The following is a 14582-nucleotide window of genomic DNA, read 5'->3' on the forward strand; positions in this document are numbered from 1 at the left end:
AACTGCATTTAGAACCGCCCTGGGTCACTATGAATATCGGATTATGCCATTCGAGTAAACTAATGCTCCTTCCTTTTTTCAGGCATTTGTTCACCATGTGTTGGGGGATTGGGTGAACAAATGTGTCCTTGAGTACCTGGACGATATTTTAATGTTCTCACGCTCCATGGCAAAACATATAGGACATGCAAGACAGGTTTCTGGCCACCTATTAGAGAACAGCCTCTTTGTCAAGGGTGAAAAGTATCTTTTCCACCAAGAATGTGTGGCCTTCCTGAGCTTCATTCTTATTCCAGATGGGGGTGGCAATGGACCCGGCTAAGGTCCAGGTAGCACTCGATTAGCCCCACCCGATCTCCATAAAGGCACTACAGAGGTTCTTAGGGTTTGCACATTTCTACCGTCGTTTCATTTGCGGCTTTAGTAGCATTGCTGCTCCCCTCATCTCTCTCCTCAGGGGAAAGGGGACCAGGCTCGTCTGGCAGCCAGAGGCCCTGGAGGCACTCCAGGAACTGAAACAGCAGTTCACAACTGCCCTGGTACTCAGGCACTCTGATCCTTTGTTGTCTTTCATTGTCGAGGTGGATACCTCAACTGTGGATGTAGGGGCAGTCCCACTGCAAAGACAGGGGACCCCAGAAAAGTTCCACCTGTATGCGTACTTCTCCCGTAAGCTGTCACCCACCGAGATCAACTACCATATCAGAAATCAGAAGATACTGACCAGCAAACTGGCCTTGGAGAAATGGAAGCACTGGTTGGAGGGGGCCACTGACCCATTCATGGTCCTTATGGACCACCGGAACCTGGAATACTCAGAACAGCCTGTCAGCAAAACCCACGACAAGCCTATTGGGCTCTCTTCTTTTACCAGGTTATGGTTCAACATCTTGTATCGCTCAGGGTCAAAGAACACTAAGGCCAATGCCTTGTCCAGGCTCTACGACAGAGACGAGGCCCCTGCCTCGCCAGAGACCATCTTACCCAGCTTGCACTTTGTGGCACCTGTGCAGTGGCTGTTCACGCAGAATCTCCAGAAGGCCCAAGCGGAGGACCCAGCTCCAGCAGACACCCCCGAGGGCAAGGAGTACATCCCCTCAAGGATGTGATCCCAGCTGCTCCACTGGGTACATGGCGTCGCAGCAGCCAGCCACCCTGGGAGTCGACAAACCCTCTCCTTACAAGAAAAGAGGTACTGGTGGCCTTCCTTTCATGAGGACGTACAAGAGTTTGTGGGGGCGTGCGAGATTTGTGCCCAGGCCAAAACCCCTAACCAAAAGCCCGCAGAGTTGTTAGAGCCACTCCCAGTGCCATCCCAAATCTGGTCCCAGGTGGCAGTGGATTTCCTGACCGACCTACCTCAATCCACCAGTAACACCGTGATCCTGGTAGTCTTAGACCGGTTTTCCAAGGCCTATCGTCTAATCCCATTGCCCGAACTCCCCACTGCTCTAGCCACGGCCGAACAGCTCTTCCAGAACGTGTTCCACATCTTTGGGTTGCCGGAGGATATCGTGTCTAACTAGTGGCCACAATTTGTGTCCAGGGTGTGGAAGGCGTTCTGGTGGAAACTCTGTGTCTGTCAGTCTCAACTCCAGGTACCACCCTCAGGCTAATAGGCAAGTGGAACAGCTGTACTGAGACCTCGGCTGCTTTCTCCAGAGCTACTGCAGCCAGGATCAGGACCAATGGGCATGGTTCCTGCCATTGGCTAAGTATGCCCACAACTCTGTCACACTCCTCCACAAGTCTCTTCCCATTCCAGTGTCTCCTCGGGTATCAACTTCCCCTGTTCCCATGGCACCCCAGTTCCTCCAATACCCCTGCCATTGATTCTTGGTTCCAGAGCAGCAAGGAGGTTTGGTGAGCGGTTCAGGAACACCTGGAGTGTCCACTATTACAAACCACAGGCCGAACCGACATCGCTGCACCCTGCTCTTCCTGCCAGGACAACGGGTGTGGCTGTCCAACCAGGACATCTGCCTCAAGCTGCCCTCCAAAAAACTCAGCCCATGCTACACTGGACCCTACAAGATCATCCAACGCATCAGTCCTGTCACTTAGTGGTTACAAATGCCTCCACACTTACGTATTTATGCCCCACTTTCCTTGTTTCACTGCTTCGACCCTACAGACCTCACTTCTCCAGCATCCCAGGGAGACTCAACACCCCCCCCATTGAGGTGGATGGGGCACTGGCCTACACCGTCCGCACCCTTCTGGACTCCAAGCGTTGGCGTGGGGGCCTCTACTACCTCATGGACTGGGAGTGGTATGGCTGGAGGAATGCAGCTGGGTGCCGGCGCATGACAGGGGAGTACTGTCACGACCACACCTTCACCTCAACCAGCAGCACCTGGCTCTGGTTAAGCACCTGATTTCAATTGGAACACTTGGCTATAAAAACCACCACTCAACCATTTCCCAGTTGTGGAATCTCACTTTAAACCGTCCCCTCTGTGCTCACAGACCTTCTTTGCTTTGCTGATCCCAAGTCCTGTCATTCCCTAGTCTTGCTGATCCCAAGTCCCATCATTCCCTAGTCTTGCTCCATGTCTCCCTGGTTACGACCACTCGTGTTGTACCTTGACTACGACATTGGATCCTTGCTTCTGTTCTGTTTGCTGATCGACTGACCATTTTTCCGTCCCCGACCACGAGAACAAGTCTGATCCCTTAATACGGAATAAACAATTCTGCACTTGGGTCTAGAGACCATATCTTCAAGAATTATCATAGAACCGCATACTGGTCAACAGTTAACCTGTTACTGTGGGTAAAATGCTGAATATTTTCTGACTTGACAGATAGGAATTACAGAATTATTTACTGTAACAGTTTATAGCAGGGCTCTAGTGGGGGTGGCCCACAGGCCAAGTCCTGCCCATAAATAATTTTAACCAGCCCTTTAGCTGATTTTTAATATTAAAAATTAAAATGCATTTATATACACAAAAACTGCATTGCTGGCAAAAATGCACCCAGTCCAAATTCCTCTTTTCCAGGCCTCTTGTCAGATCCTAACTGAATGCTTCTAAAACAAGCACTCCAAAACTTGACAAAAATCGTGAGATTCGGCACTTTTCCACTTTGCCTGTTAGCAAATTTCCTCAAAAACAGCCAAAAATGTCTGACACTTTAAAGAAAATATGACAATGAAAATGGACAGTTTAATAATGACTAAACTGAGAAATATCTATTTTTAACTGCTGAAACAAAACTAGTGCGTTGTGTTTATAAGGAGGTCCACTTCCTCAACACCAGAAGGTTGGCATTTTATTTTGTAATGACATAAACATGAGTCAGGCTTTTCACATATGAAAGCAATAAAAACAAACACTCGTCCCACCCTCTGTCTGCGGATTGCTCGTATTTTATAGGAACCCAACTTCACAGCTCTTGCTATGTCAAGTAATTATAATTTTAGTCATCAGAAGGCAGACGGAGCACTAGTTGTTAGATGTCTACCTTACGTGAACAAGATAAATCAAAGTAAAGAATGAAAGTCGAGTGAGACTTGGTCATTTTGTTACGTAATCTATATGTTCCATTCTGTTAAAATGAAAAGTGATGAGTAACAAATGTGTTTATTAAAAAATCTGACAAAAAGTAACGTACCAAGGGTATGACAGTCCAGCCCATTGTTATTCACTTCAATATCATCCCTTATCACATTTTATCACAAGTTTTTTGTGTGTGATTTATTTCAAATATCAACATTAATGTTAACGAACACCATAGACAGTATTACAATTAGTGTTGTTTCTCTTGTTTGCATGTAAGTGCTTACATCTCAAAACTACTCTGAAAATATCTGACCCTCGCTACACTGTATAACTGATGATGTGGCCCTCATGAGAAAGTACTGCAAGAACTCCAATTTACAGGTTTACTTAAACCGACTCAGTGGGACCAGTTTCTTTAAATCAAGGTCTGTTTGGATCTGCCTCCATTGCCCAGTTCTGGTGATGATTAATGATATTATGACCAGACAATCTGTGACATTAATAACAAAGGGAAAGGAAAATGCTAGAGTTTACTCCTTCTGTAACTGCTTTACTGTATACATTTTGTTTCCCATCCTCCGTTACCTTACAGATTTTAATCACACATTTCTCTTAAAATACGTCTCGGCTGTATTGCTCATACTAATTTTTACATATCTCACTGTGCTATTTTTATTATTCTCTGCTTAGTGCCTTCAGGAAACATGCTGGAAAGTGCACTACAGAAAAATAAATTGGCCTGAATGAAGACACGCATGGTCTCCGATCTCACAAAAGGCTGCATAACTCACAGTATCCGTGCCATTTGTTGTTTTGAAGTGATCAACTGCATAAAATTCCCAATCTTTTTTTCACATAGAGCTGATACAACGTGGCTATTTCTCTGTCGTTTCAAGATTCCACACTCATTGTACAGATTCCAGCAGACACTTTGGCTTCACACTGTTGCTAAAGTGAATTAAGCCACTTGCTCCTTGGACCTGACAAAATATTTATAGGTGAAACAGCAGGTAATTTCAAAGACATTCGTAGTGCAGGCTCAAGAATTGTACAAGTGTGTGTCTCCCATCTGTAATGTAGTAAACCTTCACCTCTCATGGGTACTCATCAACCTGGTTTCAGTTTTATAAGGACAGGACAAAATCTTCCACATCAACAGAAAGCCAACTTGACTTCTTACTTCTGACTGTGGTTAATAGACGATGAAAAGGAACTAAATGGCGGCCTTTAAAATGCTCCTTGTTTTGTTTATTCGGTATCCGTGTATCTCTAGCTTATGTTTTTGTGTGATGTATGTCTTGCACCCCTTAAAGATATTTCATTAGAGTGAGGCAAACCATATGGGAAGGTGCTGTCTACAGTGCTGAACCATCTAAGTATGTGTCTTCGAGGGTACCACAAAACGTACATCTGCTCTCTCATCACTGATGGTAGCACTAAACATGTACATCTGCTCCCTCATCATCAAGGGAAGCAGTAAACATCAACATTATCATCTTATCATTTCACAATTCATTAATCACCGTGGTTCTCGTTATATAATTTGTCGATTTCCATTATATAATTTAATTTTCATTAATCAAAATAACCAATGAAGCACACTGTAGAGCTCAAACCTGCAGCATGTGTCCTACTTCAGGCAGGTTGGTACTCTCTACCAAGTACCTTCATTATATGGGTCTGTTCCCATTTCCTTTTTTTTTCCTCTCTTTCTGCCAAGCTCATGCCTATAGGTCTAAAGCCTTCTGAAAAATAAGTTTCCAACATTTGCTTCTGCGGAGTTATTTGGTCACTTAATTTACAATATTAGAAGAAAAGATACGAACACCAAAATTTTACCTTGCAGCTGTCATTTATGTTTCTCAGCATAAGGTGTAGGTATAAGTCAAATTCCTCGTTCTCTTCAACGTAAGCAATAGACTTCACCAGTCAACATAGAATTTCCCTGAAAGTTTTACTTCATTTTATATCTTCCACCGCAGATGTGACTCCTCAAAAATCATATGGGGAAGGAAAAGAAGAAAAGTTAATTAATTGTTGCAGTTTACGACTTATTAACAACAGCATGAAATAATCCCAGTGTTTCAAGGAAAATATGATGTGAGCAAAACTGGAGGATGCAGACGTAAAGAAATCACGCTTAATTTAACTGATTTCTCATTGTAAATTTGGCTGTGTTATATCTAGCCACTGGAATATACCTGTGTTTTTTAATCTCAAAATTTCAATAAATTATGGCAGAAAACACAAAACTGTTTCATATTTGTGTATTTCAATGAACAAAACACTGAAACATCTTTCAATTCAAAACAGATTGTATTTCAATACTGTAAGGCAGGAGGAGTGGTGGTGCAGTGGGTTTGGCCAGGTCCTGCTCTCTGGTGGGTCTGGGGTTCAAGTCCTGCTTCGAGTGCCTTGCGGCGGACTGGTGTCCTGTCCAGGGTGTGTCACCTCCCCCTCCAGCCTTGTGCCCTGTGTTGCTGGGTTAGGCTCCAGCTCTCTACAACCCTGCTCAGGACAAGCAGTTTCTGGCAGTGTGTGTGTGTGTGTGTGTGTGTGTGTGTGTGTGTGTGTGTGTGTGTGTGTGTGTATACATACTGCAAGGAATAAAACGAAGAAAATAGCACTTAAAAACATTAAATGCAACCACACACATCTACGGTCCTCAGAATTGCTCACTCACTATCTATTAACTGCTTGTCCAAGTCATGGTTGTGGTGGTTTGAAATGTATCCTGGAACTTCAGGGCACAAGACTGGTCAAGGTACACCCTGGATGTGATGGCAGGCCATACAGGGCAAATAAACAAACTGTGGTTCAGTAAATGTATGTATCCAAGTTGTATATTTGATTCTTTGGTACATGAATCTACGAAGATATGTCATAAGAAAATTAATACCCTCCCTCGATATGCACAAGTAATGGTTCCGAAGTAACAAACCTGACATCGGTATGCACCCCGGCCAGAATCTAAATTTACACTCAAAAAATAAAGAAGCCATCATTTCTGGTACTGAATGACTGCTATTGTTGTTATTATTATTATTAGTAGTACTAATAGTAGTAGTAGAAATACTATGCATTGTATTATTTTCAACGTATTTAAACAATGCATGATAATAATGTGGTTATCCATGAAACAATAGTTTTCATACATAAAAAAGGTACTGCTGTACAGTACTGTAAATGCTAGACTTAGCTAAATAAAGTGAAATTTTTTTTTTATTTTATCTTTCTTGATGTCATTTCTAGCTAACAGGAAACATGAGGACGTTTCCGTTCTCAATTAATAGGAAAACAAGAATGTTTTTACTCTCATGACAACTAAGACTCATACTTAAAGAACTGGTAGTGCCTATCCTATTAAGTCTGTTTTGTCTTTGTTGTGTTACCATGACACAGCATCACTGTAGCATAATACCCAGGACTTCTTACTGTTCTTTACAGTTTCCTGTCCGTTGAATAGAATATGGGTCCCAAGAAAATGATGAAAGAAAGTTGAGAAATACAGAATTCTCTTATTTCATATGTGTTACTTTTCTTTTGTGTTTACTTTTATTTCTCATAACATATACTGATGTATAATTGAATACACAACAGCCTAATTGGGTTTAAAAATGAGAAAGAAAAGAAATCATAGGTGGGGCATAAGAGTACAGAAACCCATTATTACTTTTCCTATAAGAAATAAGGGGAAATAGGGTTTCAATATTCAAATGCTAGGTAAGCGAACAGTTTTCAGGAACAATTTAATTATGTTTGTAAATGGAGGTATTCGTTATATGTATCTGTTCTTGGATACACTTTTGTTTACTCTTGAGCTGCACACTGCTTTGGAGATAAGCACTGGCCAAATGCATAAAATAAACGTATAAAAATACAGTATGTAAACAGGCCAAATAACAGCACAAACTGTTCAACTGGGGTAGCATGTTATAAAGACTACATGAAACACTCTAGTTTAACAGCTAACCAAGCATGATCTTCTCTGAACAACTGTACCAAAGTAACAGGGATCATAGCAGCTTGTTCTTTGCCCAAGAAGCACTTATTTACAAATGCTCTGTGCATGATGAACTCTAAATACCGTAGTAACACGTTTACACTTATTAATGCAGCAGATGCTTTTCTGCAAAGCAGCGTACAATGATTATGAGGCAGTAGTAGGACAACAGCGTGTACGTGGTGGGTAGTGGGTGTTTAGCCTTGAGCCGCACGGTCCGCCTGTGTGTCGTGCTCTATACAGGTGTGTTCTGAGTGCGTGCCCGCCCGCCCTCGCACAGGAACACTCGTGTGCGTCGTGGCCTGTAACACAGGGCCCGTAGGCTCTTCTCATGCCCTCAAAATTTTTTTTTTTTCCCCCACATTTCTGAGTTTGTACACTGCGGTCCGCCAGAAACTCCTCTGATTCTTCCGTTTTTATTGTGTAACCGGGAAAAAAAAAAAAAAAAAAAAAGTTTACCTGACCTGTCACTGGCTACTTCCGGCAAAAAACAAGAAATACGAAAGTGGCTAATTATTTAGCGAAAATATTGTACTTTAGAAACGTTGATAAAGCGTAATGCTTTGTGTTTGCAAGGTGGTGTAATGAAACAAGCAGCTTGTTTTCTCCGTTTCATACGAGTCCGCTAAAGGACTACACTGCGAAAAAAGTCATTCTGCTGCAAGACGAAATGATGTCGGTACAACACTGTGCAGCAGCTCGAGCACTTACGTGTGTGAGAGAAATATGTTCAGAAGCTCGTGATTCGTCTGTTCGGGAGCCGTCCTCTGTGGAAACGCATCCAGCAATGACGTAATGGCGTCGCTGCTCAGGCGACATTTAGAACTCGGGTGCCGTTCGGCCCGATCCGATGTAAACTGCCTGCGAAATAACGAAACCCGTGAGAGCGCCACGACGTGCGGCTCGTGCTGGCGCGCGAGCGGAGGCGCGGTGGTCGCGCGCACCGCGCCAAGGAGGCGAAAATTCTTGGCCACCTCCATTTCCATCAACCTGTTATTGCTCGTAGACGACAAATGAGAGTGAATTGAAAAGACAACGGGCTGTGCAGCGAGTAGCGGACTCCCGGCTCCCCGCATTGTCGGTTATATGAGGGTCTCCTCCACAATCGAGTGAAATGCCTGAATTGAACAGCGGAATATATTGTTTCTTTGTATTAACGCCAACAATCCAGGTTCTGTGCATGCGAGGAAACGAATTTTCTGTCTTTTTTTCTTCCAGAACCACGGATCATATCATGCTGCGCGTCGCCGCAGCCCATCTGCGCGCATTCTTCGGTGAACTATGAGCCCGTATTTACCTGTGAGGTAATTCAGTTTAGGTCATTCAACGGCAAACGTTCATGGACTTGTCTTGCGCTACTCACCAGGCAGCTTCTCAAAGAAAACGTCACGGATTGCCTCGTCCACATGCTTCCAGTGTTGTCCTTAAAGTGAAATCCCGGCAAAGGTTAAAACGGACACATTTGGGGCACTGCTTTCGGACTGTCCTCCTTACCGAACGCTTCTCCTCGCGGAGAGCCGCACCTCCCCATTGAGCGGGGGCGCCGCTATCGATGACGTCAGGCGGAGTCTGCCCGCATCGCGCTGCACCTCCGCTTCGCACCAGCAGCTCTTCCCAAGTTTCACAGTGAAACCAAACAGCTCTCCCCGTAACGCATATATCCACATTTTTACATTCCAGTCAATAAAGTTTATATAACATAAATGGTCCAGTTCATGATCCACTTCCTATATGTGAACGCATGTTTCGGATCATGTTATTGTATACCACAGCACCACTGAAATAATGTATGGCTATTATCAATGGATTACCAGTGAATGACAGGTTAACATAAAAATAAAAGTAAAAAATAACTAGGTTATAGAGAATGTTATACAGACTACATTAAACACACTTTAACAACTGCCCAACCATGCTCTCTATTAGGTGTAACACTGGATTTTTAAAATATAAATGTAAAAGAAAATGTCACATACCACTCAGCTCAGCCAACAGTTCTCACACACACACCATCTGAACTGCTTGTCCCATACAGGGTCATGGGGAGCTGGAGCCTAACCCAGCAACATAGGGCATAAGGGGACACACCCAGGACAGGACACCAGTCCATCACAAGGCACCTCAAGCAGGACTTGAACCCCAGACCCACCAGAAAGCAGGATGAGGTCCAACCCACTGCACCACCACACCTGCACTGCCCACAGTTCAATCAGAGCAAATAACAGAATGAAAACTAAAATTGTCTTCAGCCTTCAAGACCTGGATTTGCATAATTTTGCTTTACTTTTAGTGGTACTTCCGGTGAAAAAAGAGGTCTTATTTGGCACCATATTGTATCGAAAGGTATGCAACCCACACTCTATACAGATTCAGTTTTCTTGGTGTACATATTTTTATTTAGCTGAGTCTTATCTCCAAAGTGATTTACAGTGATTTACCCATTTAAATAGCTTGGTAATTTTTACAGGAAAACTTCAGCATAAGTGCAGTGATCAAGGGAATGAGAGCAATCCTGTATTTGAACCTGGATCCTTTGAGTGTCAGATTTTTAGATTGCAAGAATTACAACTGTTATTGATATACATGACAAGAATGCAGATGAAGTGTTCACAACCTGAAGATTCTGCCATGCACTCATGCAAAGAATGGGCTTACCTGATGTTTTGTTTGTTTCATGTCCCTTTGGAGAAAAAAGATTACTGCTCAAACATGTCTTCTGTTGCATGTTTACTTTTTCTATCCATATTAGATTTCACATCTTTTATATGTGAAAAGCTAAGTCTTAAATTCTGTAAAGCTACCCAGTTACCACTGTGTATTTGCATTGCATCCAGTCATTGTCACTGAAATTAATAGTCCCACTAAATTGTGGTATGGCAGTCTAACAATGTGCATATTGGGGTTAAAGAGAGCTATTCTGGTAGGTGATTTTCTTTATTCTTTATCTTGGTTAATCTGACCTTTCTTTGAAGCTTTTGCATATTGCATTGAAGTATCTTCCCCACAGGATTCCACAAAATTGGCCTTTAACAAATTATACCACATAGCCACACGCTTTCTTTTAGAATGACACTCCATTAGTATTTTGAGTGGCTTAATTCACATCTAATTTGGGGTAAAAATAAACACTGATTTGTTTTTATTCTAATGAGTTTACATTTAACAAAACCTATATTGTCGTCAAGAACAACAAGCAAGCAAAACCATTTTTATGCAGTTTTATTTAAAGTTCTTTCTTAGCAAGCAAGCATTATTTGCCCAGTCTAGACTGTACAAAATTTACATTTACCCTCTTTTCAAATATGACATTTCATGTCTCTTCATATACTGAAAGACGATACAAATAAATCAGGTTAATAATTCACAAAACATTAAGTACCTCTTCAAGGTGAGCAGTTGACAGATTGCAATTTATAGTGATGGGCAACAAAGACAATACACAGGACCACATTACATTTCTGGTACACAGGAATGGAAAGGTACAAAATATAAATCAGTGAACCTCAAGGTGTTTCCCAACATTTTAAGTCCTTTTCAAAAAAACTCGTGGACCAAACCTTCTCTATTTCAAACCTATAAAATCTTTCACAATGCGCAGTGCATTTTGTTACATAAGGGTAGACATGGTGGCTCAGCATCAGTCTAGAGGCTGTCAGTTTATTCTCAGAAACAATGATACTAAAAGATACTGTACAGTTCTATGGTTCTTAAAAAAGATCAGCTAAAACTTCTGAAATTCCCCAGTAACACTGATCATGGTGCTTAATATAAACAAATGGTACTTTTTAAATACCATAAAATGTAAAATGTACAAGAGTATAAAGCAGAATGTCTTTTATCTGAAATGATTATGTGAGCCCACAGAAGAAAAAAAATGTCCACTTCAAAACCTTATGTAAAAAAACTTGATAATTATAGATAAAAGTTTAAGAGCTTAATTTTACTGTGAAGGTGGGTTTTTGAGAATACTTTACAAGTAGAATTTAAATTTGATCACAGAATACACACACACATCTTCAGAACCACTTGTCCCAGACAGGGTCACAGGGAACCGGAGCCTACCCGGCAACACAGGGCATAAGGCCGGAGGGGGAAGGGGACACACCCAGGACAGGACGCCAGTCTGCCACAAGACACCCCAAGCAGGATTTGAACCCCAGACCCACTGGAGAGCAGGACTGTGGTCCAACCCACTGCACCACTGCACCCCTTGATCGCAGAATAATACTTTAAAATAACTCTTATAGATAGAAGGTTTTAGTTTCTTCGCCTGGAGTCGTAACTGTAAGCAACTGGAAACCTCATACCTCAGCCTGCTTAACAGATAATGGCACCTCAGTATTCATTGGGGATTTTCTATATGTATAAATACTTGTGTTGTCATTATTAAGGGATTCTACATGACTAATACAGACAGTCCCATAGTGAATTCTTTTTTCAACAGAATGTGAGAATGAAACATTCTGCTTTGCTTCATGCACAAAACAGAGTCATGTACACTTCAGTGTCTACTTGAATAACAAATTCAAGAAATTTCTGCTAATAGGATATTCTTTTCATGGTGTTCACCAGGTGTCAAAATACAGCAAGGTACACAAATTAAATATAACCAAGAGTTATTGTGACAACATCCTACAAGGCTCAACACACATGACACTCGTTGTAAGCATGGGGTGTTATGGAATTTCATCAGATATTTCATCATATGAAAGGTGCATTTCACATGATATTGTTACACTACAGCCAATGGGAGCCTTGTTTTCCACTGATCTAGTTCATTGTGGATTAGACTGCACACATCTAAAAAGCTTAGTAAAAATCAAATGAAAATGTAAGAAATCATGTTAACTTTCTATGTTTTAGAGAAGGAAAATATATAAATACAAACCACCTGATTTCAGAAGGAAAAAAATGCTGAAATAAGCTGTAGAAATTTCACTTAAATGCTCATAGATAACAGAATTAGCATTCCACACTTTCTCTGCATTTTTCAACACCACTGAAAAAGCGTGTCCTCCTGACTTAAAAAATAAACCTAAACTATACCTTAAGTTTGAAAAAGCACTTCCTCAGATTCCCACTGTTTGCAAGTGCTAACATTAATGCCTGCAAACCCAAAGGTAAGAAATCTGGTGTCACGCATGGCAAATAGTTTATTTTTGAATGTCAAACTCATTGGAGAATCACATAATATGAGAGGTAAGGTTGTTCCCATAATACGGAGTATATAGTCTTCTCATGGCTTTTTCAGAACTGAGACATTGTTGGTATTACAGTGTACAATGTACTGTGAAGAAAGACATGCAAGTATTGTACCCAATGGTTACTAGGTCAAGTTTAGAAAAGACTAAAGTCAAAACAATTATGACCATAAAATATCTCTACGATGAGAACCCCTTATAAAACTCTTTATGAAATACATTCCTGTCTTTACTTGATGACATTCGTTTATGAAACCAGAGTCTATGAAGTTGTGAGCAAGCATGGATATCCTGTCTCCACTAAAATGTGCTACATTTTTATAAAGCAACCAATAATTTACTTAGATGCAACTTTAAAAAAATGTGTCAATCTGAAATATAAGGATTTTCCTTCTACTTTAGTTATAAAATCTTCCCTGCTCCCTAGTATACAATAATGACCTGCACCTAATTTTGTACTACTGGGCTTTAAGTGAAGACTGTTTCTCCAGTTCAAATCATTTACCCACTCTTCCTAACGTTACTACCAGTTACCATAGTAAAAAAAAAAAAAAAAAAAAAAACAAGTTTCCTAGTGAACTCTAGCCAGACAGAATTCGGCTCATTGCTGTGGTTTTCATTTTGAGGAACTACAGGCACTAAAAGGCAAAGTTCCAACTTATTTTGGTCTTTCCTGCCCTTTGCAATAAACTTGAACGTTGTAAAAATTAAATTGCATTTTAACGAGAAGGAAAATATTGACAAGTATAACTGGGGTGACTGTTTTTCAAAGTAAGGTCTTTACAAGCAATTGACCTACTGTACACAGTAAAGTACACAGAATGATTTCTGTGTACTTTGCTATTTACCTCACAGTCATGGTTTGCTGAACCCAGGAAATGTGTACTTCCAGTTGGGCACAGAAAGACCTCATTCAGTTTACTGTCTTGATTGAACCCCCTTTCTTCCTCTCATTTTCTGAGACCTTAGTGTCATAAGGAAAGCTGCTAAACCTTCTGGCCCTCTTCTCATCTAGAAGGTTTTCGCTGGTCCTGGAATTATCCCTGTATGTGTTGTTTTTTATTTTTGTTTTAGCTGAGCTCTTAACTAATAATGCTTACATAAGATGTTGTTCAAATACTTTACAGTATTTACTGAAATGTTTAATTCAACAAATTTCCTAAGGACAGAATATGATTTTTTATTGTGTTAAATGAAATTTGTGTTACCTAAGAATACCAGGAATCACAGAAAATATATCAGTGTTATTTGTTGATTTTTCTCCCTTGAAAAATACAATGATTAATACTTCAAATAAACTGTTATTATAGCTATGGATATGTGATCATTCTCAGCCTTTCAGTAAGGAATTAGTGGATAAATTAAAGAGGAGTTCAGAATCAATAAAAATCAGCATACAGCTGAAAACCAGTGTTCGGGCCAATAAAGAACTCCAGTTATGGTCCACTAATCACCAATGTGCCACTGAGTACATTTTGTTGAAGTTAGTCAGGGATGTCTACTGGGTCTAATGATGTATAAAGGAAGTCAAAAAGCATCCGGAATAACAATAAAACTTTTTTAAGAACACTATTGCAGCAACTTTTTGACTTACTTTCATACGTCTTAGATTACTAAAGATTTGAGTTAGCTATTAAAGTCACACACAACATGCGTGTTTGAACTGGGAGCTACAGGAGAAATTTTAGTGACATGAATTTTGTAAAAGTTAGTTTTTGAATGAAAGATTTTCAATTAACACATAATTAACACATATTAATGTGCTGACAGCTCTACTAAAAATATAGTTTCACAAGTGTGTCAAGGGACAAATGGGCTTGATGAGTGATATAGCTATGATTATATTAATCAACGTGAGCATATAGAAATATT

At 40.8% G+C, this 14582-nt stretch overlaps 1 protein-coding gene across 3 annotated transcripts in view; it reads right to left on the minus strand.

Annotated features, from left to right (window-relative positions):
* dtna (dystrobrevin, alpha) overlaps positions 1-9066 on the minus strand; it is a 105474-nt gene extending 96408 nt beyond the window's left edge. The window contains exons 1-3 of one of the 3 annotated variants that reach the window (XM_018750898.2): positions 8873-9066; positions 8221-8370; positions 5346-5497 (exon numbers count right to left, since the gene is read on the minus strand). In XM_018750898.2, the coding sequence (XP_018606414.1) occupies positions 5346-5359 (14 nt within the window). In that variant the 5' untranslated portion in view covers positions 5360-5497; positions 8221-8370; positions 8873-9066. The remainder of the gene's footprint in view (positions 1-5345; positions 5498-8220; positions 8371-8872) is intronic. The other 2 variants (XM_018750900.2, XM_018750902.2) reach the window with 2 other exon arrangements.
* Between the last annotated feature and the right edge of the window lie 5516 nt (positions 9067-14582).

The sequence above is a fragment of the Scleropages formosus genome, chromosome 16 (assembly GCF_900964775.1).
Source record: "Scleropages formosus chromosome 16, fSclFor1.1, whole genome shotgun sequence".
Classification (NCBI taxonomy): Eukaryota; Metazoa; Chordata; class Actinopteri; order Osteoglossiformes; family Osteoglossidae; genus Scleropages; species Scleropages formosus.